Source organism: Callospermophilus lateralis, chromosome 18 (genome assembly GCF_048772815.1).
Source record: "Callospermophilus lateralis isolate mCalLat2 chromosome 18, mCalLat2.hap1, whole genome shotgun sequence".
Taxonomy (NCBI): domain Eukaryota; kingdom Metazoa; phylum Chordata; class Mammalia; order Rodentia; family Sciuridae; genus Callospermophilus; species Callospermophilus lateralis.
The window spans coordinates 2150447-2175374 of record NC_135322.1 but is presented as its reverse complement, the minus strand read 5'-3'; the positions used below and the strand labels follow the sequence as shown (position 1 = coordinate 2175374).

General features: G+C 58.5%; 2 protein-coding genes across 6 annotated transcripts; both read left to right on the top strand.

Annotated features, from left to right (window-relative positions):
• Positions 1-377: 377 nt before the first annotated feature.
• Nat14 (N-acetyltransferase 14 (putative)) lies at positions 378-3076 on the top strand. Of its 3 annotated transcripts, none has more exons than XM_076838955.2 (3): positions 378-692; positions 1392-1517; positions 2076-3076. In XM_076838955.2, the coding sequence occupies exons 2-3, from the start codon at positions 1446-1448 to the stop codon at positions 2622-2624; spliced, it is 621 nt and encodes a 206-aa protein (XP_076695070.2). In that variant the 5' UTR covers positions 378-692; positions 1392-1445; the 3' UTR covers positions 2625-3076. The 3 variants fall into 3 exon arrangements, with proteins under 3 accessions (XP_076695070.2, XP_076695069.2, XP_076695068.2); XM_076838954.2 differs by lacking the exon at positions 378-692 and adding an exon at positions 710-1014 and having other exon boundaries at positions 1395-1517; XM_076838953.2 differs by lacking the exon at positions 378-692 and adding an exon at positions 710-1014.
• A 176-nt stretch (positions 3077-3252) lies between these two features.
• On the top strand, positions 3253-24635 carry Ssc5d (scavenger receptor cysteine rich family member with 5 domains). Of its 3 annotated transcripts, XM_076838749.2 has the most exons (14): positions 3253-4057; positions 4516-4542; positions 4837-5145; positions 5435-5548; positions 5736-5846; positions 6136-6444; positions 6853-7170; positions 7717-7893; positions 11135-11452; positions 12941-13537; positions 13614-13928; positions 14134-14280; positions 20252-20416; positions 23248-24635. In XM_076838749.2, the coding sequence occupies exons 1-14, from the start codon at positions 4033-4035 to the stop codon at positions 24591-24593; spliced, it is 4278 nt and encodes a 1425-aa protein (XP_076694864.1). In that variant the 5' UTR covers positions 3253-4032; the 3' UTR covers positions 24594-24635. The 3 variants fall into 3 exon arrangements, with proteins under 3 accessions (XP_076694864.1, XP_076694866.1, XP_076694865.1); XM_076838751.2 differs by lacking the exon at positions 11135-11452; XM_076838750.2 differs by lacking the exon at positions 13614-13928.
• Positions 24636-24928: the final 293 nt, after the last annotated feature.

Here is a 24928-nt window from a genome sequence, read left to right as displayed (position 1 = left end):
GGGGGTGGGCAGGAGACAGGGAGCAGTCAGGCTATGGCCTCCACCTGGGGTCTTGGATTTTTTTTTTTTTTTTTTTGGAACTGGGGGTTGAACTCAGGGGCACTCGACCACTGAGCCATATCCCCAGCCCTATTTTATATTTTATTTAGCGACACTGCAGTCATTGAGTTGCTTATCACCTTGCCATTGCTGAGGCTGGCTTTGAACTGTCAGTCCTCCTGCCTCAGACTCCCAAGCTGCTGGGATTACAGGCGTTTGCCACTGTGCCCAGCCTAGTCTTGGAGTTTTTAACTTCTGCTTTCTGGCTCTCAAGAGCTCTGCGTCTTTGGACCAGCCACTGTTCTTTATGGAGTTCTTTCCCTATTCATTAAAAGGGAGCTGGTGGTGATGCCATGGTTGGTCTCCAGCAGGGAGGCATTAGAGTCAGAATACCAGTTCTGCCTCTTGTTTGCTGGATGTCACTCGCCCCCTCTCCTCATCTGAAAAATGGGTGGGGGGTAGATCTTTTATCCCGAAGGGCACTGTCAGGGCGCCCCCAGGGATTGAGGTGGGGGCTCCGGACCCCACCCGCAAAGGTTCCAGCACCAATGGGAATCGATGCACTGGCGTCGCGGTTGCGGTCGCCGTCTCCTCCCGCGCTTAGGTCGCTTAGCAACGAGGGACCGTCGTGAAGGAAACTGCGAACGCTCGGGGTCAGTAAGTACTTCTCCCAGACGCTCGTCTCTACTCCCACCACCTCCTTGCTGGCCTCTGCTCCCGTTCGCCCCCAGGTCCCTTTTCCCCCTTGTAGGTCGCCTCCACCCACCTCCAGCAGTCCGGCTCCCTGCCCCGGTCCCACCCTAGCGCACTCGGTTCCCGCCGCCTCCCCCGGAGACGCTTGGCAACAGTTGCTAAGGCCCGGAGCCGGCGCCGCCCCGCCCAGCCGAGCGCGAGTGTGGACGTCACTTCCGCCGGCGACCCCCTCCTGACCCTGCTCCCCCAGCACCTTGTCTAGGGATCGGAGCGCCAGAGGAGGTGCTCGCCCATCCTCACTGGCGCGGCGCGGGGCGAGGGGCACGGGGGCGGGGCGGGGGGAGCGCGGCCCCTCCTCTAGTGGGTCCCGGGGTATTCGTGGACCCCCGGGGCAGTCCCGCCCGGCGCCTGGGAGGGACCGTGCTGCAAGGTGTTCGCGTCCACAGCCTGATTAGGGGCGGATCGCTGACCATGGGGAGGGGGATCAGGAAGACTTTAGGAAGGTCACTGGGTAGGGGGGAACCTATCCTGACACGGCCTTCGCTCAGGGACCCCGAGGGTCCTCGGTACCCGTTTTGGAAATTGCCGCTGCTGCTCGCCCCGCGGGAGGCTTTCGGGACAGAGGCGCCCACCTGGTACTGACCTACTTGTGTTTCCAGCAGGTGCACAAACTACGCCAGCTCCCTTTTGGGGGCGGTGGCCTGGGGGCTGCCATGGCCCCCAGCCACCTGTCTGTGCGGGAGATGAGGGAGGATGAGAAAGCCCTGGTGCTGGAGATGCTCAAGGTGAGAGAGGTGAGGCGGGCAGGGGCGGCCTTGTCCACCCACGCCACGCCTGAGCCGGGCAGGGGCGGGCTTGTCCACCCACGCCACCGCCGGGGGCTTTTCCTCCTAAGCGGCTTGGGCCTTTTCCTCCAGTGCCTTCTCCCCATCTGGCCTCAGCTGCCCCGGCTTTTAGCAGAGGGGGTCCCAGGGGGCAGGGTGCTGCGTCCAGCACCCCAGCACCAACTCCTAGTCTTCCCCGCCTGCCTCCCACCCCAGACTCTCCTGAGCAGAGCCGGTAGCCTCAGTTTCCCCATTCCGTCCTGTCGGGCCTCCTTGTCCTTCAAGAGTGCTTCCCTGAAGCCTGGCTCTGGGACCAACGCTGGATGGTGCCCACAGCTCCATGTCACCCTTCCCTATCCACCCATCCCTCACCCTTTACTCACACCCAGTGTGCCCACCCCCTCAGCTGCCTGCCTCCTCATGAGGGAGCCCCCACTCTGGCCCTGGACAGGTCCACCTCCTTTCCTGATCCTGGGGGCAATAACGTTCTGGATGGCTGAGCCCCACCCCTACCCACAGGCTGGCGTAAAGGACACGGAAAACCGTGTGGCCCTCCATGCTTTGACACGGCCCCCGGCCCTTCTTCTCCTGGCGGCAGCCAGCAGCGGCCTGCGCTTCGTCGTGGCCTCCTTCGCCCTGGCCCTCCTGCTGCCTGTGTTCCTGGCTGTGGCCGCAGTGAAGCTAGGCCTGCGAGCCTGGTGGGGCTCCTTGCCTCCTCCCGGAGGCCTGGGGGGGCCCTGGGTGGCCGTGAGGGGCTCTGGCGATGTGTGTGGAGTCCTGGCCCTGGCCCCTGGCACCAATGCAGGGGATGGAGCCCGGGTCACCCGCCTCTCTGTCTCACGCTGGCACCGCCGCAGGGGAGTGGGTAGGAGGCTCCTAGCCTTTGCTGAGTCTCGGGCTCGAGCCTGGGCAGGGGGCATGGGGGAGCCCCGGGCCCGGCTTGTGGTCCCCGTGGCCGTGGCTGCCTGGGGGGTGGCAGGGCTGCTGGAGGGCTGTGGCTACCAGGCCGAGGGGGGCTGGGGCTGCATGGGCTACACACTGGTGAGGGAGTTCAGCAAAGACCTGTGACTGCAGACCTGGGGCAGGGGGACGCCAGCACCCAACGCTCCTGCTGTGCCCGGGCACTGTCACATCCATGCCCCGGTGACCCCAGCACACCTGTGCCCCAGCGAGGACTGCAGACCTAGACACCCACCCCTCTACCTGTCGCCAGCCTGCAGTGTCCAGTGTGGAACAAATTCCTCTCCCCTTTGGCTACGAGGGCCACCAGAGGTCAACATGTCAAGCCCCTGCCTCAGATTCTGTCTGCACTGAGAATCTCCCTGCTTTGTCTGCAGAGCTGTGCTGTCTGTGCTGCTGGCCCTGGGGGAGCTCTGGGGAGGGACGGAGCAGCCACAAGCTCACCCTGAGCTGGGACTTGAGGCAGGGTGCCTGGGGCAAGGCCTCCCTGGGAGTCGGTGGGGCTGGTGGGCACAGCTCCTGTGCGTCCGTCCGTCTGGTCCTTACAGTGTGTCAATAAAGCCTGAGACTGCTATGTGCGGCCTCGTCCTGATGCCTTTTCCAGCCTGCCTCTGGACCCCGCTGGCCCTTCTGCCTGGCTGGCTCCTCCTCTCGCCAGTTGCTCTCTGTGTTGGTGGAGTGGGGGGTGCTGGGCTGGGGAAGGGGGCAGTGAGCTCACGCAGCTGCCCTGCCAGGCTTCTGAGTCACCTCCCCATTACCAACTTTTTCCCCTCGCTGCTGCCTGGTGTGTGTGGGGAGAGAGAGAGAGAGAGAGAGAGAGAGAGAGAGAGAGTGTGTGTGTGTGTGTGTGTGTAGCTCCCTCCCTCTCCCCCAAGCCTTGGCCCTGTCTGCCCAACCCCCACCTCTTCTATCTGGGGGCTCTGAAGTTCAGCCTCTCCTCCCTCAGATGGGGCCTGAGGGCTTTACATTCAGGTCCACCAGTGGGGCTGTCAAATGAAAAAAGGGTTTTCTCAGTTTCTTTTCCTAATCCAGAAAGTCCCTTCTGGTGTCTGGCTGCAAGCCCTCTTGCTGCTGCAGGAGTGCCCTAGATCTGGCCACTCACAGCCACACTTCCAGGGCTGGACAAGAGAGGAGGCAGGAGGGTGTGCCCCCTCCCTTGCAGTCTTCCAGACACTGGAGTCCAGTCTCTTCCCTGAGCCTGCCATCCCCTAAGCATCTCTGAGCACAGGGTGCGCTGGCGAGCCTGCCTGGTCTCCTCCGTGTGGGTGTTTGCAGTTGGACGCTCTCCCCCTCCCGCCCGCCTCCCCCCTTCTCCCCACGCCTCAGCTGGGCCAGCCCCCTCCCCCTCCTGTCCCCTGCCGCCTCCCTGCAGCCTCTCTGCTCCTGGCAAAGCCTGTAGCCGGCCTGCTCCTCTGCGGGTCCAGGGAGCCTTGGTGTGTCCCTACCTCCCCTCCTCCCCTCCTGCCCTCCTGCCCTCTTCCCCTTCACCCTGTCCCCTGCCCCGGACTCTGCAAACATGAAGGTCTTGGCCTGTCTCCTTGGTGAGTGACCTATTCTCCCGGGGGACTCACTGGGCCTGGGCCCACCTCTGACCCCTTAGCGCATCCAGATTAGGGACTGAGAAGTCCAGCGCCCAGTCCTGGTGCTTTGGGTTACCCTGGCATCTGGCTGCCTAGCCCCCCAGGGAGCCAGCCCTCTGCATGTCCTGTCCCACCCTCCGCAACCCAAGGGACCTGCCCCCCACCCCCATGCCCTGGCCCTGACCTGGTGGGGGATCACCCGCCATTCGACCTGGTCCCAGCCCTGACTTCAGGATCCAGGCATCTGGGGCTCCACCCGCCACAGGGACCTCTTGTCTTGTCCCAGCCTCTGCCCGGTCCACTTCTCAGCAGCAGGGTGTCTGGTTCGGAGGTGTGAGAAGCCTGGGTGTGTCTTGGTGTGTGTAGGCTGGGGAAGGGCCCTGCCTGTCCCTCACTCTGTTCTGTCCACCCCCCTGCAGCAGCGCTGGTGGGGATCCAGGCTGTTGGTAAGTTCCCAACTCTCCTCCCGGCTGGCCTCTGGCCTCGCCCAGCGAGAAGCCTCCCCATCTGTCTCGCCCTCCTGCTGGGTCCCTGGCCACCCCCACTGCACTCTGACTGACCTGGCCCCAGGGAGCAGCGCCTCAGGTGCCTTTGTCTGAGTACCCAGGAGTCCACGTGGAGGGTCCCGGCAGCAGCTGGTCTCCTGATGGGCCCTGTGGGGTAGTCCCTGGGCCTGCCTCACTCTGGTCCTGCCTTGTGGCCTCCTTGATAGGAGTCACAGCCTTCCCTCTGCCCCCCAGAGCGGCTGCGCCTGGCTGATGGTCCCCACGGCTGTGCCGGCCGCCTGGAGGTCTGGCATGGTGGGCGCTGGGGCACCGTGTGTGACGATGGATGGGACCTTCGGGATGCTGCTGTGGCCTGCCGGGAGCTGGGCTGCGGGGGGGCGCTGGCCGCCCCCGGGGGCGCCTTCTTCGGGGAGGGCGCAGGGCCTGTGTGGCTCAGCGAGCTGGCCTGCCGGGGCAGTGAGGGGCAGCTGGGCCTCTGCCCCCACCGGGGCTGGAAGGCCCACATCTGTTCTCACGAGGAGGACGCCGGCGTCGTCTGTGCAGGTGAGGGAACCGCTCTTCCGTTATGGGGCAGCTCTTTTGAGATGGCCCAGGGGCCCAAGTCCTGCACCCCCGTATGTCTGAGCTGACGGGCAGTCCTGCAGAACCTGACCCCTGGCCTCCCTAGAGCCATGTGACCTCCCTAGCGCCACGTATCTCCTTCCTTCTGGGACCCCCAGCTGACAGTCACTTACTTCTGAGCCCCAGGACACCAAGGCATGCAGGGCCCTGTCCCATGGAGCAAGTGGCCTCTGCTCCCCCACCCCTTCACAGCTTCTGTCCTCTCCCATAGGCCAGCGAGTGGCGACCTCCAGGGACGACTCCGCTTCCCCCCCAGATGGAGATCTGTGGCCAGGGCTGTCTGGGGGGCTGAGCCCCGGCTCTGAGGAGCCCCCTGTGACCCAGGGTGAGCCCCAAGGCTGAGGCTGTGCGTGCCCATCCTGTGCCCCTGCTCCCATTTCAGCCAGTACCAAGGTCTCCTGGCACAACCCAGGAGCGCTTTGTCACTTTAGGTCCTCAGGAAGGGAGTCCTGGCCCCCTGGGGACAGGAAGGATGGACAGCTCAGCACCTGTCCTCCTGTGTCCTCTCCTAGTCCTTCGCCCAGCTGGGATCCCCCAGAATGGCCCCCGGAAGAAGAGCCTCCGGCCACCCAAGCCAGCCAAGTCCACCCGGGCGCCTTTGCTGACTGGAGCCCCACGCCAAGGTAAGTCCCTCCAGACCCCCCAACATCCGGATGCTCTGAGACCTGGCTAGACTGAGGACCCTCCATTCCCGCCCCTGGCCTCCACCGAACCCCACGTTCACTGCACCTGCACAGGCCTGGCCTCCCCTTTCCTCCCGCCCTCCCCTGCCGGAGACACCGCTCTGGCCACGCCTTTCTGGGCTGCAGTGCCCCCAGGCTTACCGAGGAGGGGGCTTGGGTCTGCTTCCCCCAGGCTGCAGTCAGAGGAGCCCCTCACTGTCCCTCTCCCTCTTGGTCTGTCCTTACCCAGAGCGGCTGCGCCTGGTTTCAGGCCCCCACGGCTGTGCCGGCCGCCTGGAGGTCTGGCATGGCGGGCGCTGGGGCACCGTGTGTGACGATGGATGGGACCTTCGGGATGCTGCTGTGGCCTGCCGGGAGCTGGGCTGCGGGGGGGCGCTGGCCGCCCCCGGGGGCTCCAGATTTGGGCCTGGTGCAGGGCCCGTGTGGATGGACGATGTGGGGTGTGGAGGAGGAGAGCGGGCCCTCCGGGACTGTCCCCGAAGCCCCTGGGGCCGGAGCAACTGTGACCACAGTGAGGATGCTGGTCTGGTCTGCACTGGTACGCTGGGGCTAGGGCTGTCCTCTGTCCCCACCTTCCTCAGACCCCAGCTCCCTCTGCCTGCATCTAGGAAGCTGCCAAGAGCCTGGTCCCAGGTCTGTCCCTCTGCACTGCAGCCACTCTCCTGGGGAAATGGGAGGGACAGCTGAGGGGCCAGGGCAGCACCCTACCCCCACCCAACATAGTGTCCAGCTGTCTCCTGGAGGTCACTCCCCTCTGGGACCTGTGATGGAACCCGGAGAAGGCGGACACCAAGGAGCTGTGCAGGACTGCCCTCCTGCCCTCCCTCCTGCCCTCCCTCCTGCCCTCCCTCCTGCCCTCCCTTGCCCCTTAGTTTCCCATCAGAACTTGGTGGTCCCTCATCCATCCTAGCTTCCTGTCCTCTTGACCTTCTTTCCTGCTATCCAGGACCCGCCCCCCGGCTGCGCCTGGCCGATGGTCCCCATGGCTGTGCTGGCCGCCTGGAGGTCTGGCATGGTGGGCGCTGGGGGTCAGTGTGTGATGACGCCTGGGACCTTCGGGATGCTGCCGTGGCCTGCAGGGAGCTGGGCTGTGGGGGGGCGCTGGCCGCCCCCGGGGGCGCCTTCTTTGGAGAGGGGACTGGCCCCATCACCCTGGATGACCTGCGCTGTCGGGGAAATGAGACAGCCTTGAGGTTCTGCCCAGCCAGGCCCTGGGGCCAGCATGACTGTCACCACCGGGAGGATGCTGGGGCCGTGTGTGATGGTGAGGGGCTCGAGGGGGGCCCGGGGAGGGCAGGCACTGGGCAGGAAGTGGGGGTGCAGTTGTCCCTCTGCATTCAGTCGCTCTGTCCAACCTCCCACTTCCCCCTAATCCTCTAGCCCATTCCACGGCAAGGTTTTCAACTGGGGGCTGTTTTGCTCCCGTAGGGGGCACTGGGCAGTCTGGAGACAGTTCTGGTAGTCACAACTGGAGGTGGTGCTACTGGAGGTGGACAGAGGCTGGACACTGCTTAACATCCTGTAGTGCAATAGACACTTCAACCCAGAGAATGATCCATCCCCAAATGCCAGCAGTGCGGAGCTGAGCCTCAGCCTGGGCGGCCCTCCCCGCCCTGCCTCCTGCCACCCCAGAAGCAGCTTCCCTCTTCCCATCACCACCAGGCTACCTCCACTTCCTGCCCTCTCTGTTCCCTTACTCCTACCCACACCTTCTCTCCCCGGGTCTGGGACTCAGGGACGGGAGGCTTGGGTGGGGACGTCTGGAGGCTCAGCAGGCGGGAGTGGTGGTAATGGCTTCCTTCTGCCTCAGGCATGCCCCTTGGCCTCGGCTCCCCCACGGCCTCCGCTGTGGACAGCAACAGTTCAGCACCCAGGGAGGTGGCAACCAGGCCACTTTCCACCACGGTGGGCCAGACCCTAGGGACAGCCGGCAGTTCACCTCCTCCAGCTTCTCCTACTACCCCCTGGGAGCCTGGGCCAGAAGCTGGTGAGTCCCTTCTTGCCCCAGCACGAGGAGTCCCCTGGGGTCCTCCCCTCAGGACCTCTGCTGACACCATCCTAAGATCCATGACCATGTTTGAGTAAGGGCCCAGGCTGCTGTAGCTGGCCCTGGATAGAGGGTGGTGGCCTGAGTTCACTATGTCAAGCTCCCGCTTCTCATGCCACAGGGTGTGGCTGTGGGACTGTCACCAGGTCCTCTGCTTAGCTCAGGAATGTCCTCTGGCTTTCTTGTCGGGGAGCTGCTCGGGTTCTTAGAACATGGGGTGAATGATTTTGTCTGTGTCCTTCCCATAAGTTCTGAAAGGGCTGTATCGGTGACGGCTGTTGTTTGAACATAGGCTCTTTACACTCAGGGATGTGAGGGCCACAGACCAGGAGTCAGGGGCCACTGAGGAGTTGGTATGCACAGTTCCCAAGGGGGATGAGGCACTGCAGGCCACGCAGGGCCACAGGAGCACCAGGGTCTGTTAGGGGCAAGCAGGAATGTGGGCAGTGGACTTTGTTGTGGATTCTGTGGGAGTAAGCAGGTGATCCAGTGACTGGATCCCAACAAGTCAAATGAAGCCACTCACCCTAAAAAATCAAACAGAAGTAATGGTGGAAAGCAGGCAAGGAGCTCTGGTCAGTATAGCTGAGCGGGAAGACGGGGGACCTGGGTCTTTAGCCCTATCTTCAGGGTACTGACAGGAGCTTCCAAGTCATATTCACAAGGTGGGTCACAAGCATGCAGTCAAGAGCCTCTGTTGGACTGTGGTCAGGGTGACCAGGTCTCAGGACAGGAGGGACTTGTCAGAAGGGTAAGAAAGTGGCTATTGCCTGAGGGCTAGTTTTGACTCATCACAAGATGTCTTTTGATCAGACCTGTTATTCCTGGAATCCAAGGTGATTCAGAAAAACGGAGACAGGTACAAAACGTAGGTAGAGACACCAAGGGTTTTCATCCTTTTAGTTCACCACTGGGCACTTGCAGGCTCAAGTGAAGAGCTCCTGTTTTTAGTTTACAAAAGACTCAGAAGTACCGGAAATAAAAAGACACAACTGATAGGGCTTTCTTAAGGCTGGGAGAGGCTGAACAGGTGGCGACTGGCTGTCACCACGGGCAGAGCACCAGAGGCCTCATCTCCCTTACCCTCTGTAATAATAGCCAACATTTATTGAGCACTCACTGGCTTCAATTTACAGAGGCTGTTCCAAGTTCTCTGCCTCAGTCCAGGCAGTGCTACAACTCATGGGGTGCTTCCAACTGGTTATAACCCTCGTCTCCAGTAGGCAGCACAGCGGAAAGGTGGAAAAGCCAAGACCCAGAGATTTGTCCAGAGCCCATATTCTTTTTTTACTTCTGATAATATAGTCATACACCACAAGGTGACATTGTGGTTAATAGCAGACCCCAATATATGGCAGTGGTCCCATAAGATTTTATCACTTGGTGAAGCTGTGGCCATTTCAATTTGTGTAAGTACATTCTGTGACATTGCCTGATGACACACTCCTCAGAATGTACCCCACTGCTAAGTAATGCAGCTCTGTACACCTAACAGGAGCAACCACTCCGGCATTCCTAGGAACACAGGTGGGTGGTACCCACTGTTCATACTGTTACCAACCATCACCACCCTCCATCCCCAGACTTCTTCATTATTCCAAATGAAGATTGAGTCACTGTGAAATATTAACCTCCTTCCCTCTGCCCAGCTACTAGTAGTCACCATTCTACTTTCCATCACCATGAATTTGATTCTCATAAGTAGAATCACATACCATTCATTTTTCTGTGACTGGTTTATTTCACATATACAGTACCCTCAAGGTTCATCCACATTGTCAAAAATGACAGGATTTCCTTCTTTTTAAGGGCTGAATGGTATTGTTATAATTATGTACCACATTTTCTTTATCCATTCATCAGCTGATAGACATTTAGGTTGTTTCCACATCTCATTTATTGTGAATAGTGCTGTATTGAACCTAAGACTGCTAATATTACTTTGAGATAATTATTTCAACTCGGGGGAATATATACCCACAAGTGGGATTGCTGGATCATATGGAAGTTCTATTTTTTACTTATTTTTTCATATTTTTTATTGGTGCATCATAATGGTATATGATAGTAAGGCTCATTGTTGCATGTTCATTCATGTAGACAATACAATATAATTTGGCTAATATAGTAGTTCTACTTTTAATTTTCCAGGCACCTCCATACTGTTTTCCATAGAACTTCCCACCAAAGTGTACCAAGGTTCCAGTTTGTTTCTTTTGTGGGGGCATATTGGAGCGTGAACCCCAGAGGTGCTTTACTATAAAGCTATATCCCCAGCCTTTTTCATTTTTTTGGAGACAAGGTCTAAGTTGCAGAATTTAGCCTTGAACTTGATCCTCCTCTCAGTCTCCAAGTCACTGTGGTAACAGGCATGTGCCATTGTGCCTGGCTGGTTCCAATTTCCCTACATCCTCACCAACACTAGTTGCCCTTTGATTTTTTTTTTTTTCCTTTGGTAATAACCATCCTAACAGGTGTAAGGTGGTGACTCATTTCACTTTCAATTTGCATTTCCTTTATGGATAGTGACAAACTTTTTTTCATATTTATTGTGTTTGGAGAAATGTCTATTCTAGTCCTTAGCCTCTTTTATGTAAGGTTACAAGATGTTTTACTTGAGTTGTTGGCATATCCATGTTTTGGAGATTAACCCCTCATGAGATGGACAGTTTGCCAATATTTCCTCCCCTCCTGGAGGCTGCCCTCTCACCCTGTTGATTATTTCCTTTGTTGCACAGAAGCATTTTAGTTTAATGAAGTCTCACTTATTTTTGTTTTTATTGGCTGTGCTTTTGGGCTGGATCCATGAAACCATTGCCAAGACCAATATCACTTTTTGTGTATCCATTCATATACTGAGGGACTTTTGGGTCACTCCCACCTTTGGGTTATTATAAATAGTGCTGCCATGACATTCACATACCTTTTTGAATACCTGCTTCAGTTAACCTTGGGTATATCCCTAGTAGTGGAATTTCTGGATCACAGGGTAATTCTACCTTTAGTTTTCCGAGGGACCACCCAACTGTGCCTGACTGTGCCGTGTGGCCAACGCAGAAGAGCCTTCATAAACACCCCATCTGGAAGGAGAGATGGGTGAATGAGGGGATGGCACGTGGAGGCCAAGGTGGAGGACTGGACAGCTTCCTGTCTCTAAGTTTTTGCATTTCTTCTATGCCAGGGTCCCCTGGGCTGCGGCTGGTGGCTGGGCCCAGCAGGTGCTCAGGCCGGCTGGAGGTGTGGCATGATGGGCGCTGGGGGACAGTGTGTGATGACAGCTGGGACATACGAGACTCAGCTGTGGTCTGCAGAGAGCTGGGCTGCGGGGGGCCTCGGCAGCCAGACCCTGCTGGGGGCCACTTTGGCTGGGGTGCAGGCCCCATCTGGCTGGATGATGTCAGCTGTGTGGGGACAGAGAGTTCGCTGTCTGACTGCCCTGCTGCTCCCTGGGGGAAGCACAACTGCGCTCACAATGAGGATGTCGGGGTCACCTGCACGGGTAAGGATGCCATAGCCACCCCCAGACTCCAAGAGGCTTCCAGGAGGAGGAAATGCAAACTTGCCCTGGCACCGACACTGACCGAGCATGTCCCAGGCCCCAGCCCTGTGCTGTGTGTTTCCCTACATGTGACCACGTTCGAACTGTAGTGTGGACTTACCCTGACCAGGGGATATTGTGCCCATTTCACTGAGGAAGAAGCTGAGCATGGGGAGGTTAAGTAATTTTCTAGAAGTCACATAGCAACCAAGTGGCAAAGCTGGGACTCCCACCCAGGGGATGTCTTCCTCTTTCTTGTTCCAGAAATCAAAGACAGCCCCCCACAAAGAAAAGGGCTTTATCCTCAGATGAAAGGAAGTGGAAAGAGAGGGAGGCATGGAGAGATGGCAAGAAGCCACAGTGAGGGCAGCTTCAACTCACCTTGAGGCGTACAGCTGCGCTCACTTACCACATTCACTGAGCCAGGTGCTGGGTCCTCAGAGTGGACGACACAGCCCTGGTCTTTGAGAAGCTCACAGTTCAGAGAGCGAAAGATGCACAAACAAACCACTGCAAGCCCACGTGACACATAGTTGGGAGGTCCCCAAGGCCATCCTTAGCTCCAGGACTTCAGTAGGACTCACAGAAATCAGAGGCTTATACTCAGGGTGATGGCTCATCACAGTGAAAGGACATGGATTTAAATGAGTCAAGGAAAGAGGTGTGTGGTGCAGGGCTCGGGGACAGGCTGAACTCTCCCTGCACACAGGAAGGACTGCCAACCAGAGACGCACTCTGAGCCTCGATATCCTTGGTTTTGTAGGGCTTGGTCTTGCTTATGCGGCAGTCCATAAATCACTTGGTCAGCACAGACCATCTAGCATGGCCAACTCTTCCACTGGGCAAGATGATTTGAGGGTTTAGAAGTCATTTCCCAGTAGCCAGGGGCAAAGGGCCAAGCCTTTCTTCAGGCAGTTAATCCCTGTCTGTACACATATGCTATCAAAAAGATGTGAGATGAGTAGTAATGTCCAAAAAATGGAGTCACAACTCCACTGATACTCGGCCCTTTCCTCCACTCTCTTCCTGAGTGCCATGGGAGCCACAGAAGAATCTGAAGCCAGGGAGTGGCCTCTCAGACCTGATGCCACCCTGGTGGTTGGTAAGAATTGCCAGGGAGGTAGAGAAAACCCCCAGAAGGCCCAGAAATCTAGGCCTTGATTCAGAGCAGAGGCTGAAGAGTTGGAGAGGTGGGAACAGGAATAAGGGGTGGAGAGGTTCATCACATCCAGACTGTAAGTGCCAAGAAAGCAGGAGATGGTATTGGGTTGGCTCACCACAGTACCCCCAGGGTCTGACATGGTGCGTGGCTCACAGGAAGTGCTCAATACGTACCTCTAGAATGAAGGGACAAATGGGAACTAGGTGACCAGACAGAGGAGGGGCCTGAACAGATGATATGCTCCTCATGGTCTCTGATCCTCTCTTTCCTTTCCACCTGCCTTCCAGGGACCCCTGGCCTGGACACCATCTCAGACCCTTTCAGTTGGAGCTGGCTCCCTGGGCTGGGGAGAGATCAGGATGCCTGGCTCCCAGGAGAGCTTGTCACCAAGCCCTCTGCAAGTCTGACCTCCAGTGTGCTGGAGAAGACCACTAAGGCCCCAGGGAAAATGCCCAAGAGTACTAAGAAGTGGGTGACTAAGATTCCAAAGAGACCAACCACTCAACCTCCTGGGATGCCAACCACTAAACCCTCTAGGGGTCTGAGCACCCCAACCCCCCGAGAACTAACCGCCCAGACCACAATCCTGACCACTGAGGCCTCCCCCAGACGAACTTCTGAGCCCCAAAGGCCCATCTCTGAGGATCCCCACAGACTGACTTCACATCCCACTGGAGTGCCGACTCGTCAGGTGCCCAGGGAAAGGACCTCAAAGACTGTGGCAATGCTGTCCACACAAAGCCCTCGAGACACTACCTCTGAGGCCACTGCCGGGCAAATCCCCCAGGCCTCCCCAGGGACATCTGCTGAGATCCCAGAAGGATCTCCAGAGCCATCCAAGGACTCAGGCCCCTCCCCCACTGCTAGCACCCTCGGGGAACCAGGTGAGTGGTGGAGGAAGGAGTGGGGAACACAGATGGGCTGCCCCTGCCTCCTGACCCTAGAGCTTTCTACCCACAGGCCCTTTCCGGGTTCGTCTGGCTGATGGACCCAACAGGTGTGCTGGCCGGCTAGAAGTATGGCATGCTGGACGCTGGGGGACAGTCTGTGATGACAACTGGGACCTGAGGGATGGCACTGTGGCCTGCTGGGAACTGGGTTGTGGAAAGGTCCGGCCCCGAGTGGGCAAAACTCACTATGGCCCTGGGACTGGGCCCATTTGGTTGGATGACATGGGCTGTAAAGGGACTGAGACTTCGCTAAGTGACTGCCCCTCGGGGCTGTGGGGGAAGCACAACTGTGACCATGAAGAAGACGTGGGGCTCACCTGCACTGGTAGGTGCAGTCTCCCAAGGGGAGGCGGCCAAGGCAATGGGGGGGCGGGCAGGGTGACTGCACCAGGGTGCAATCAGAGGACCTGGATCAGAGGGGTCAGGGCTGGGGCACCAATAGGCTCCAGGAGACTCCAGAGGAGCAGGAAGCAGTGGCGAGGACCTCGGCGACAGGGAACTGCGTCAACTGCTGCCCAATTTCTCCCAAGGCTACACAGACGATGATGACTATCCTCCCTGGACCTGGGACCCCACTTCAGGAGAGGACCTGGCCACGGAGACCACTACAGCAGTGGGGTCTGAACGCACGCGTCCCTGGGGCCCCTCTCCAGCCACCCAGCGACTTCCAGACACAGGTGAGGCCTGGCAGGGCGGCCAGGGGCCTCAGGAAACCTCTGCTCCCCTCCCTGCCGGGTTCCAGAAAGACCCAGGTGAGCTGGCAAGGGCCTCTGGGACCCTGGACAGGCCTCCCGGGGCCCAGGGGAGCCCCCTCCAGGGCCGGCTAGCGGCGACGCCCCGAGGCCCTGGGATCACACTGTCCAGCAGGCCCCGAGCCCACGATCGATCCGGGAACCCGCAGGGCCACGGCAGCAGGCCCCAGAGCCTCCGTGGGGTCCTCGTCCGCCCCGCCCCGAGGCCGCGGCACCACGCCGCCCTCCTCCTCCCGCCCCGCGCTCCGCCTGGCGTTGGCGCCCGCTGCACCGCGTCGCGGCCCCCGCCGCCCCCTTCCCCCTTCCCGCCTCCCACCGTCCCGCTGCGCTCTCGTTTCTCCGGCACGTCTTCCGCCCTGCCGCTTCCCTCTGTCCTCCTCCGCCCCGCTCGGCCGGCTTCCCGCCCCTGTGGTCCAGCACGCCCCCTCCGGAGCGCCTGGCCGCTGGCGTTCTTTCCCGCCTTTCTCCGGCGCCTAGCACGCATGCGCACGCGGTGGGCAGGCGTTCCCGGCGCCTCGTGACGTCACAGGGCGCTGCGCGTCCTGATTGGCTGGATGGCCCACTGCTACGGCGCTGGAGGTGGGATGAAGCGCCGGAGGTGCTTGGAACCCTGTAACCTGCCCCAGAGGGAGAGAGGAAGGGACCTGGCCCTGGGGGCGCCGTGACTCGGGTGGGGGGCTCAGGCAGAAAGTAGGACTGCCCGTCCCGCTTCCCAAGCCGGAAACTGGAGCTGCCAGCGGTGCTGCTCCTCCTTCAGGTGTGGCCAGGGTTTCATCGCCCTGTACCCTGCAACCTGGTGCGGCTTCCCTGGCCTGTAGCGCCCCCTCGTGGCAGAGACGGCCACTTGCGGGACACCTGCCCTGCAGAGGCGGCCTTCCCCAGCTAGACCCCGCAGCGCAAGTAACGCAGAGTTACCAACTGCGCAAGGGAAATCTACACAGTCTCGTGTACAGACCTGATAAGAACCTTGAGAGGGACTGAGAGGTGGGGTGGGGCGTGAAAGAAATGACAGGCATGAATTCGTATCTTCAGTAGCAGTGCAAAAATGACCTCTCTTTGAGCCCTCATTTCTTCCTCTGGCGGTGGGAACTTGGGTTCCAGAGTTGTTGGAAAACCTCAATGAGAGCTCGCTGTCTGTGCTGGACAGGCACGATTCCAACAACCAGGTGGTGTAAGGCCTGTTGCTAACCCCATGTTTCGGATAGGGAAAAGAAAGGATCGGGAAGTTCATCTCTACCGCAGAAGCCCTGATGGGAATCAGCTTTAAAAAAACTTGACACATTTTGCTCATTGGATTGGGGAGGATCTATGCTACTTAGTTAGAAGCTGGAGTTCTGGCGTCTGTCTCCCCCACCAGCTGCCAATCTAGGCCCCATGGGGACCGGAACTGATGGGAGACAACAGTTCCCAATCCAAAGAGCAAAATGTGTGTGAAATTGCTTCAAACCACAAAGCGATGGTTGTTACAGTTATTTACTGGAAATTTCCAGCAACTATAGTATCCCAGGGATGGAGTGATTATTTTTAGTAGTAGAATCAAGGAAAACCTCATGGAGGTGGTGGTATTATTTCACCAGCAGAAAAGAGCAGGAGGGAATTCTCAGAGTAGCAAAGGCCAGAGGGGAGAAGTTTGCATTGCTTGATACTTGCCTTGAGGCTGTCAATCTCAGCCAGATTTTAAACTATAAAGGATCTGTATCCATCTCTATTGCTGCCATAATACGAATTTAATGAGTTAAAGCAACATGAACTTATTTTCCTGCAGTTTTGTAGGTCAGCAGTCAGGCATCGGTCTCACTGGGCTAAGATCAGAATGCCTGCAGGGCTGCTCCCTCCGGGAAGCCCCAAGGGAGAACCCCCGCCCCCTTGCAGCTCCTGGCCTCCCGGCCCCTTCCTCCACCTCCAGAGTCAGTAATATGGCATCTCTCTGAGGCTCTCTGTCTTTAGAGCCTTGTCACTCTGGCTTCACAGCTTCCCTGATTTTAGGGATTTGTATGATTAGTTTGGGCCCAGAATAATCTCCCACCCAAGGTCGGGGTCCTTAACCATATCAGCAAAGTCCCTTTTGCCATATTCACAGGTTTTGTAGATTAGGGGATGGTATTTTGGAGGTGGGGGCATTATTCTGCCTACCGTGTTTGGGTCTAGGATGGGGCTTGGAACTCAGACTTTCTAGTTAATGTTGAATGAGTGAGTGAAGGAGAGTCTACAGTGTAAGCCCAGAGGAGTGTGCGGGGACGACACTGGGGGCTGCGGAGTTGGAGTTCCACATAGCCGCATTTCTTGGAGCTTCCTGGCTGATGGCCTCTGCAGGCCGACTGATTCATGTCAGAGGCCAGCTGTGTGTCAGGTTGTGGACCAATCCCTGGGAACACAGCGGTGAGGAACACAGCAGAGGCTGGAGAGGTCCTGAGGTTGTGCTTTGAAACGGAGCAGTCGAGAGACACCTCAGAAGGTGCCATTTGCACAAAGACCTTGAGGGAGAGGGGGAGAAAGCCATGCAGCTCTCCAGGTGAGGGGCTCCAGGGAGGACCGTGTGTGCAGAGGCCCTGAGGGAAGCTCCTGGGCTGGCTTGAGGAGCCTCCGCCAGGTCGGGGTGCCGGGTGGGTGAAAGGGGCAGGCGGGGAGCCTGGGAGGTCCAAGCCAGAGGTGGCGGTGATTCCTTTAGTGTCAGGGAAGAGATGTGGATGTCTTCAAGCTGTATCTGGGGGTTGAGCTGACGGGCCAGGTCAGGGGTTAGGGGAGGCAAGGAGGTGGGGGCCCACCTGCAGTGTGGGGCGGGTGCACAGCACAGGGTGGGAATGTCAGGAGACATCAGTGTTGCAGTCCTGCAGCTCAGAGGAGCGTCTGGGCTGAGAAGTGAAGAGGCCAGGCCAGCGGTGGGCTGTGTGTATGGTAGTTCCTGCCACCTGCCACTGCGGAGGTAGGATGACCTGTATTTGAGATATTGCCATAAGCCATTGCTGCAGGAGGTCACGCACAGAGAAGAGGGTCCAAGATCGAGTTTAGGTGTAGGATCACATGGTAACAGTCGTGCTGAGTCCACGACGCTGACCGGGTTTGATTCCTTCCTCCTAGTGCAATGTGAGGAGGTGGCTACTGTCCTTGGCCCCGTTTTGCAGATAAGGAGATTGGGGTAGAGAGATGTCAGAATAGCAAAAGGCAGGGCTTAGGTAAAAACTCGAGTTTACTCCACAACATGGAGACTGGTAAGGACAGAATCAGTCCTGAAGAATCCAGGGAGCATGGAGGGGGGAGACCTCATCCAGGGAGGAATTGGGGAGGTCTTTGAGCTAAACCAGGAGTGGGATGAGGCTTGGGATCTGTGCCCAGAGGGAAAGAGGACCCATTCAGAACAGGGGAGAAGCCTGGGCCTGAAGCCTGACATGGCACTGAGCTGTGTGACTGTGGTAATGTTCCTCGAACTCTCTGAGCTTCAGTGGAGTTATCTGTGGCAATTCAGAAGCTTCTCAGTCACTCCCTCTGCACAAGACCAACAAAAATCAAACCCTCTGACAGTACCAAGGATGTGGGGTACAGGTGGGAGCGAGGATTGGCACCCCCCTGGACAGCAGCCTGGTGATGCCCAGGGGAAGTCCCTGCTGCCCACACAGCAATCCTGTGTCAGGGCCAAGCCTGAGGCAAGGCAGGGTTCCCCAGCCACCTGTGCAGCTCCTTTTAGCAGGAGTCCCGGGGCAGATCTGTCTGGTGGACAGGTCACTGGTTGTATGTTCAGTGTGGAATATTACACAGGTTTAAAAAGAATGAACCAGAGTTACATTACTTCAGGGTGAAGAACAGCATATCCTGTGCCCAGCTCTGTGATCCCATGACGTGGACGTCCTGAGGACACCCATTTTACAGATGAGGACACTGGGTCACAGAGAAGTTACTTGCTTACCCAACCAGTTAGGGACACAGCGGGCAGTCACAGTCAACACGAGGTTGAATGAAAACAAGTTCCAAGAGCGCAGTGGCTCTGCACACTATTCTGACACCGGGAGCCGCCGCCCTCTGCGGAAGCAAGTGTGAGCACCTGCGTGAGTGACAGCCACATCCCGCCGTAGCTCCCTCTGGAGAAGGGAGGGACGTAACTGTGTACTGGTCCTTCTTTTAAAAAAACACTTAAAAAGTATATTTTAATGAAATCCAGCCACACCCACGGACGGTGAGCATGTAGTGACCTCTCAGCACTCGCCAGGTGCACAGGACGCGTCTGCAGTCGGTGGGCCGCATTCCAACAGGTGGTCAGCTTGGAGTTTGTTCCTAGTGGAGTCCTCCGAAAGTCCACCCTCTTGGAAAATCTTTAACAGTTCACAAAAATGGACTGTTTTCCCTCTTTTTCTTTCATCATTTCTTAAATTGCTAGCGCTGCTAATGGGTTTCAAGTTCCCTAGGAGTTCAGAGCCATCCCCTTGGTGTTAATAAGGATGAGAAATGTAGCTAATTAAGAATGGAGCAGATTTGGTGGCTGTGAGCCCGGTGACTCAGGAAGCTTAGGCAGGAGGATCACAAGTTCGATGCCAGCCTGGGCAACTGAGTGAGACCCTGTCTCAACAAAGTTTAAAAAGGGAGTTGTAAGGGCTGGGCTGTGGCTCAGTGGTGGAGCGCTTGCCTAGCACGGTGGGGGGGGGGGGGGGCTGGCTCCATCCCCAGTACCCAAAAGGGGGGAAAGTGATTAATAACCTGAAGACATTGCTGGGCCTCGGGTGGAAGTGGACCTGTTCTTTGGGCACGTAGCACATCAGTGTCGCAGAGGTTTCTGCAGGTGGGGCAGCTAGCCACAGAGATCAGAGTGATCATGTCTAAGTGCCTGGGACCTGGGCCCTGCCCTTCTGCCTGGTTTTGAGTGTGGAGGGGAGAGGGTGTTAGCAGGCCCCTCATTGGAAAGTGGGCGGAAGGGAGTTCCCGGGGGAGGCAGCAGAGTCCTGCAGAGCACTGGGGGACTGGGGACTGATGCCCAGGGGCCGGCAGGGCAGCTTCTGTGGACTTCACAGTGGACCATGGGGGCCCGTGGGAAAGCCTGGGAGGGGCCTGGCAGGCTCCATGGTGTGAGGAGGCCTCTAAGGTCAGAATTGGGGGACACGGTCACAGAAGTCGGTCTGGGTGTGGTCAGAGCAGTGGGCAGGGAGCTCTCTGTGAGGCGATGGAGATGCTCTTCCTTTCTGATGCCGGGTGAACACTGGACCTCGTCCTGACGGTAGCTGTACAACTTTGTGAATGCACTGAGAACCATGCCTGTGCCGCTTCAGTCAGCCAGTGGCCATGTTTGTGGGTTCTATCCCAAGAAAAAGGGTGTTGAGCTTTTTGATCAACAAAGTTAGAAGACTGAATTATCTTTCTGTTCTCCCCTAAATGAAATTTTATGTTGATGATAAACTTATATAAATTTGTTTTATAAAGTTGTTCTACAGACTATCCAAGTGTATCTGGCCAAAAAACCTAGGGAGGGCTGGGGTCGTGGCTCAGAGGCAGAGCGCTTGCCTAATACAGGTGAGGCACTGGTTCGATCCTCTGCACCAGAAAAAAATAAATTAAAGTATTGTGTCCATCTACAACTAAAAAATTTTTAAAAAGAAAAGAAAAAAAGAAAGAGACCCAGGGAGCACAGTGTCGGCTGGTGGGCAGAGTCACTGGTTTCCCCAGGGAACGGAAGAGCAGGCCGGCCAGGCACTCAGGGAATGGGAACCCTAAGCGCTCTTGTTCTGTGAGCTGCCTCTGCCACAGGCTCTGTTTCTGGTAGCAGGAGTGTGCCCTTGGCCACCAGGGTGGCTGTAGGACTGGGGAGGTAGTCTGCGTGATGGACTCCCTGGGGCCTGGTGCTGCCGACATTGGGCTGGGCCAGTTGGGGCACAAAGCCGGGTCAGACCCCACCTTCTTCCTCTTGTCTCTTCAGGTGACCAGGATGGTGACAAGTCTTCCTGGACATGGGACACACCTTCCAGAAGGGACCTGGCCAAGGGGACTCCCACTGCAGCCACAGCTGGACCCACTCTAACCACTGGCACCACCAAGAGCCCAGGCCAGCCCTCTCCAGCTCCAAGGGCCCCTGGGGACAGAGGTGAGGCACGTGCCCAGGGAGGGTAGAGGTAGGCTCTAGACCCCTCAGTGGTAGCCCGGCTCTTGCCCCAGGAAGACCCAAGAGAAGTGCATCCTGAGACCGAGGGCGCTATGCAGACCAGGGCGCCCCAGGAGCCATCACAGGTGCATTTGGTAACGTCAGAGCAGGGAGCCAGCCGCTGGCCCTCATGAGCCGCTGGCTGGGGTGGTGTTAGGCACAGGACGGTCCCTCAGCCAGAGCCATGCAGCCCCGGATGCCAACAGGGCTGAGGGGGAGGCGCGGCCTGCACCCCACAAGTCACTGCGGCCAATGAGAGTGCCAGTAACTCCCAGAGAAAGCAGAGGCAAGCCCCGGGGCTGGGTGTGTGCAGAGTGCCCCCACGGGGAGCCCGGCTGTGGGGCGGCAGCCCTGGGAACAGGGCAGCCCGGGAGCAGCCCCTTGACAGAAACAGTCTCGAAGCACTTAGTGGAATTAAGTGGTCATGGACGGGGACCCAGAAATCCCACTCCCAGGACGGTTCCGCAGAGGAATTCTTATACAGGCTTACAACGGGAGGCAGGTATGAGGACGTCCCGGGAACTCTGGGGTTCGCAGGGCGTGGAGGAGAGTGCAGGTGGGTAAGCGATGCAGTGGGCCCGGGATGGGAGCTCCGGATGCACGCCTGCTGGGCACCGCAGGGCACCGCAGGGCCTGGCCCACACCAAGGCGGAAGTCAGAAAAGAAGGAGGTTTTCAGCTGAATGTTTTTCTGCAGAAGTTAAAAACACAACACAAAAATACACACACACACACATACACACTCACACACTTACAAAACATGCTGTGGAGGACACAGGCGTATTTAAGGCCATGTGTCAAATGCACTGGTGAAGTACCTGTGGGAGAGGGTGATGGGGTGGAGAAGGGCCAGGAGGGTTCCAGCCTCTGCTGATGGCCTCCTGCAGAGGAATGACACAGCACGGTTCTCTGCACCTGGGCTCTGACCAGCTGAGACCACCACCGTTCCCAGGGTCTGAGGCTGCAGTACACAGCCACGTCGAGATTCTTGAAATAATGACTAAAAACATTTAGAATGACGAGTGGTGCACCGTGCCGAGTGCTGTTGGAGCACCCTGTGCGTCATTCCCTCAGTCCCCGTGTCGCTCCCCAAACCCAGGGGAATTGAGGCAGGCATCCGTGACACAGCCTCGGTAGCCTGAGTGCTTGTTCCCTGCCGGGACTTATGCTGTGCTTCACGCAGCCACCGTCCCTCTGGGTCCCTGTGGCTGCTCTACAGGGATTTGGTCACCTCTGGTTCATGGGTGGGGATCACACTGAGATTCAAGCAGTGAAGGAGCTTGCCCATGTCACCCAGCCAGGGGGAGAGCCTGGCAGGGGCCCTGCCCTTGGCTTCTCTGCTTCTGGAGCCCGCTAGTACAGGACATGGGAGCGGGTGCACCTCCAAGACCCCGGGCCTGGTGGGGTCTCCAGAGCAGTGCTGTTCCGGTGGCCATTCATCACTTGCAGCTGTTGGAATTTAAGTGAGGCGACATTTTGAACAATGACCCACCCTGTTCCTCATTCATACTGGTCCCATTTCAAGTATTCGCCAGCCACCAGCGGCTAGTGGCCACTGAATTCTGACGCTCAGCTGGTGGAACAGCCCCCTCACTGAGAAGGGGAGATCTGAAACCTAGACTTGGGTGCCAACTGCCCGGGCAGGTTCCTGTGCTCTGCCCTCTCGGCTCGCCTCTGTGAGAAGATGAGCTCTCATGAAGGGGAAGCCAGGCCAGGGGCAGCCAGCCCTCACTCCATTGGGCACAGAATGAAGGGGCACAAAAACCACAGTAGTCAAGATAATGCCACCCTATTAGAGTGTTGCTAAAAATCAAAATTAATGCGAAAAAGACCCACGATGAAGTAAATACCAGAATTAACTAAAGACAGGATCCTACCCACCTCTCTCCACTCCCCTTAACCCAGCCTATTGGATCCTGTCCTTAAAATTTTGTTATTTAGCTCATTGTGGATTTTCTACATTGATTTTGTTTAAGATTTTGCCTTGAAGTACTTATTTTGATTCCTAAGATCACCTCTCCCATCTCCCAGCCTGCTTCCCTGCTCAGGCACCCTGCACCACACCCTGTGTCTGTGCCCAGGCCGCACCCTCCTCAGCCAGCCCCCTCCTCAGCCAGCCCCCTCCTCAGCCAGCCCCCTCCTCAGCACCCTCCTCAGCCAGCCCCCTCCTCAGCCAGCCCCCTCCTCAGCACCCTCCTCAGCCAGCCCCCTCCTCAGCCAGCCCCCTCCTCAGCACCCTCCTCAGCCAGCCCCCTCCTCAGCCAGCACCCTCCTCAGCACCCTCCTCAGCCAGCCCCCTCCTCAGCACCCTCCTCAGCCAGCCCCCTCCTCAGCACCCTCCTCAGCCAGCCCCCTCCTCAGCACCCTCCTCAGCCAGCACCCTCCTCAGCACCCTCCTCAGCCAGCCCCCTCCTCAGCACCCTCCTCAGCCAGCCCCCTCCTCAGCACCCTCCTCAGCCAGCACCCTCCTCAGCACCCTCCTCAGCCAGCCCCCTCCTCAGCACCCTCCTCAGCACCCTCTGCAGCCCCATCTCTGTCCAGCACATCTGGCTGGGACTTCCTGCCACAGGCAGAGGACAGAGGACGCCAGGTGGCGTCTGGAGCCTCGGAGGAGGAGAGAGGAGGGGCACTAGGGCCTGGCGAAGTCTGCTGGTGACCCATGATGTTGTGAGCTCCCCGCCCTCCAGTTGGCCAGAGAGGGTGCGGGACCCGGGACCCAGGGTGAGCAGGGCAGACTGACCTCAGATGGACCTCTGTCCCTCCTGCCTCTTCCAGGTTCCCCGAGGAAGCCGTGGTCGGGGCGCCGACTGTCGCAGCCCACCGCAGCCCGCACAGGGGCCCCCACCCCATCTCACGCGCCCTCCCCCGCAACAGGGCCCTCGGGTCCACTCGCCCTGGACGGGGCTGCACCACGGGAAGTGACCTCGGACCCTGTTGACACTCCACCCACCCCAACCCTGCCCTCCTTGACAACAGCTGACCTTGCTCCGTCCACCGCTGACTCCAGTGTGGTTCCGGCTGTGACCCGGGAGCTCTCCTCTATGCCGTCCTCCACCTTGCCCCAAGAGCTGACCTCTGGCCCCTCCACACCATCAGGGGTGACCCCAGAATCTGTCACTACCCCAAACATGGAGACAGCTTCTTACCCCAAGACAGCCCCAGAGCCTTCTGGATCCTCAGACCCCTCCTCAAGCCCTGGCCCCACTGTGACCACACGCCCCACCATGACCCCTCGCGCCACCACCCACCCCACTACCTCCCTTCACCCCACCACAGTGCCTCCTCCTCCTATGACCCTTGAACTCACCATGACCCCTCACCCCACCGCGGCCTCTCCACCTGCCGTGACAGCTGAGCCTGCTGCCACCGTTCACCCCAGTAGGACTCCTGACCCCATCTCCACTCCAGCCCTCTCCAAGTCCCTTCCAGTCTCCCTGGGGACAGAACTCCCTTCTCCCACGCTGGCACCAAAGGACGAGCCCAGCTTGCACCCCCAGCTGACTTCAGTGAGGACCCCTCACACGCCCACCCGCCAGGTACTGAGCCTGGACCCCTCCCCAGCCTCCGGGCCCAGCCACTCTAGGGCCTCTCCAGCGCCGAGCGTAGACCCACTACCCACGGAGGGCCTCAAGCCACCCAGAAGCCAGACCCCCAGATTAGCCCCTCCACCTGCCCACACCCCACACTCAGCCTCTGACCCCACACTAGCTCCTGACCTCCACCTGCCTCCCAGGGCTCGTCCCTTGGACCAACCACCCCCCGATCCCCTTGTCCTGGGCCCAGCCCCTGGCCAGATCCCAGGTCCCCTGGGCCCGTGCCTGTCCCCAGCACCACCAGTAAGAGTCATGGCTTGTGAGCCACCTGCCTTGGTGGAGCTGGTGGACGCTGTGAGGGCCGTGGGTGACCAGCTGCAGAGGCTGACCCAGGTCCTGGAACAAGACCGTCAGGAGCGCCGAGCCCTGGAGCTGGGGCTGGCCCAGTTGGCAGAGGCCGCCCAGGGGCTGGGGCACCTGGGGGAGGCTGTGAAGAGACTGGCAGAGGTGGCCTGGCCCCCCAGCACACCTGTGCCCACTACCACCACCCCAGAGGAGGAGGAGAGACCTCTGAGGGGAGATGTGTGACCCTGTCCAGGATTTGGGGAGCTTAATATACTCTCAAACAAAAGAAAGCCAAGCCTCTGATGAAAAGCAAGGCGTGTGAGACCAGTGTTTCTGGGCGATTCTGGGAACTCTGGAGAGAATCCCAAGACAGACCTCTGTCTCTGAGTGGTGGTGGAGGTGGTGACAGTAAGATGGCAGCAGTGGTGAGGGTGACGGTAACAATTATCATGAGGGTAATCATGGTGATGGCAGTGGTGGTTATGATGACGGGGTGCTGATGGTGTCGGCGGCGGTGAGGATGGTGGTGAGGATGGTGACGCAGTGGTGAGGATGGTGGTGAGGATGGTGAGGATGGT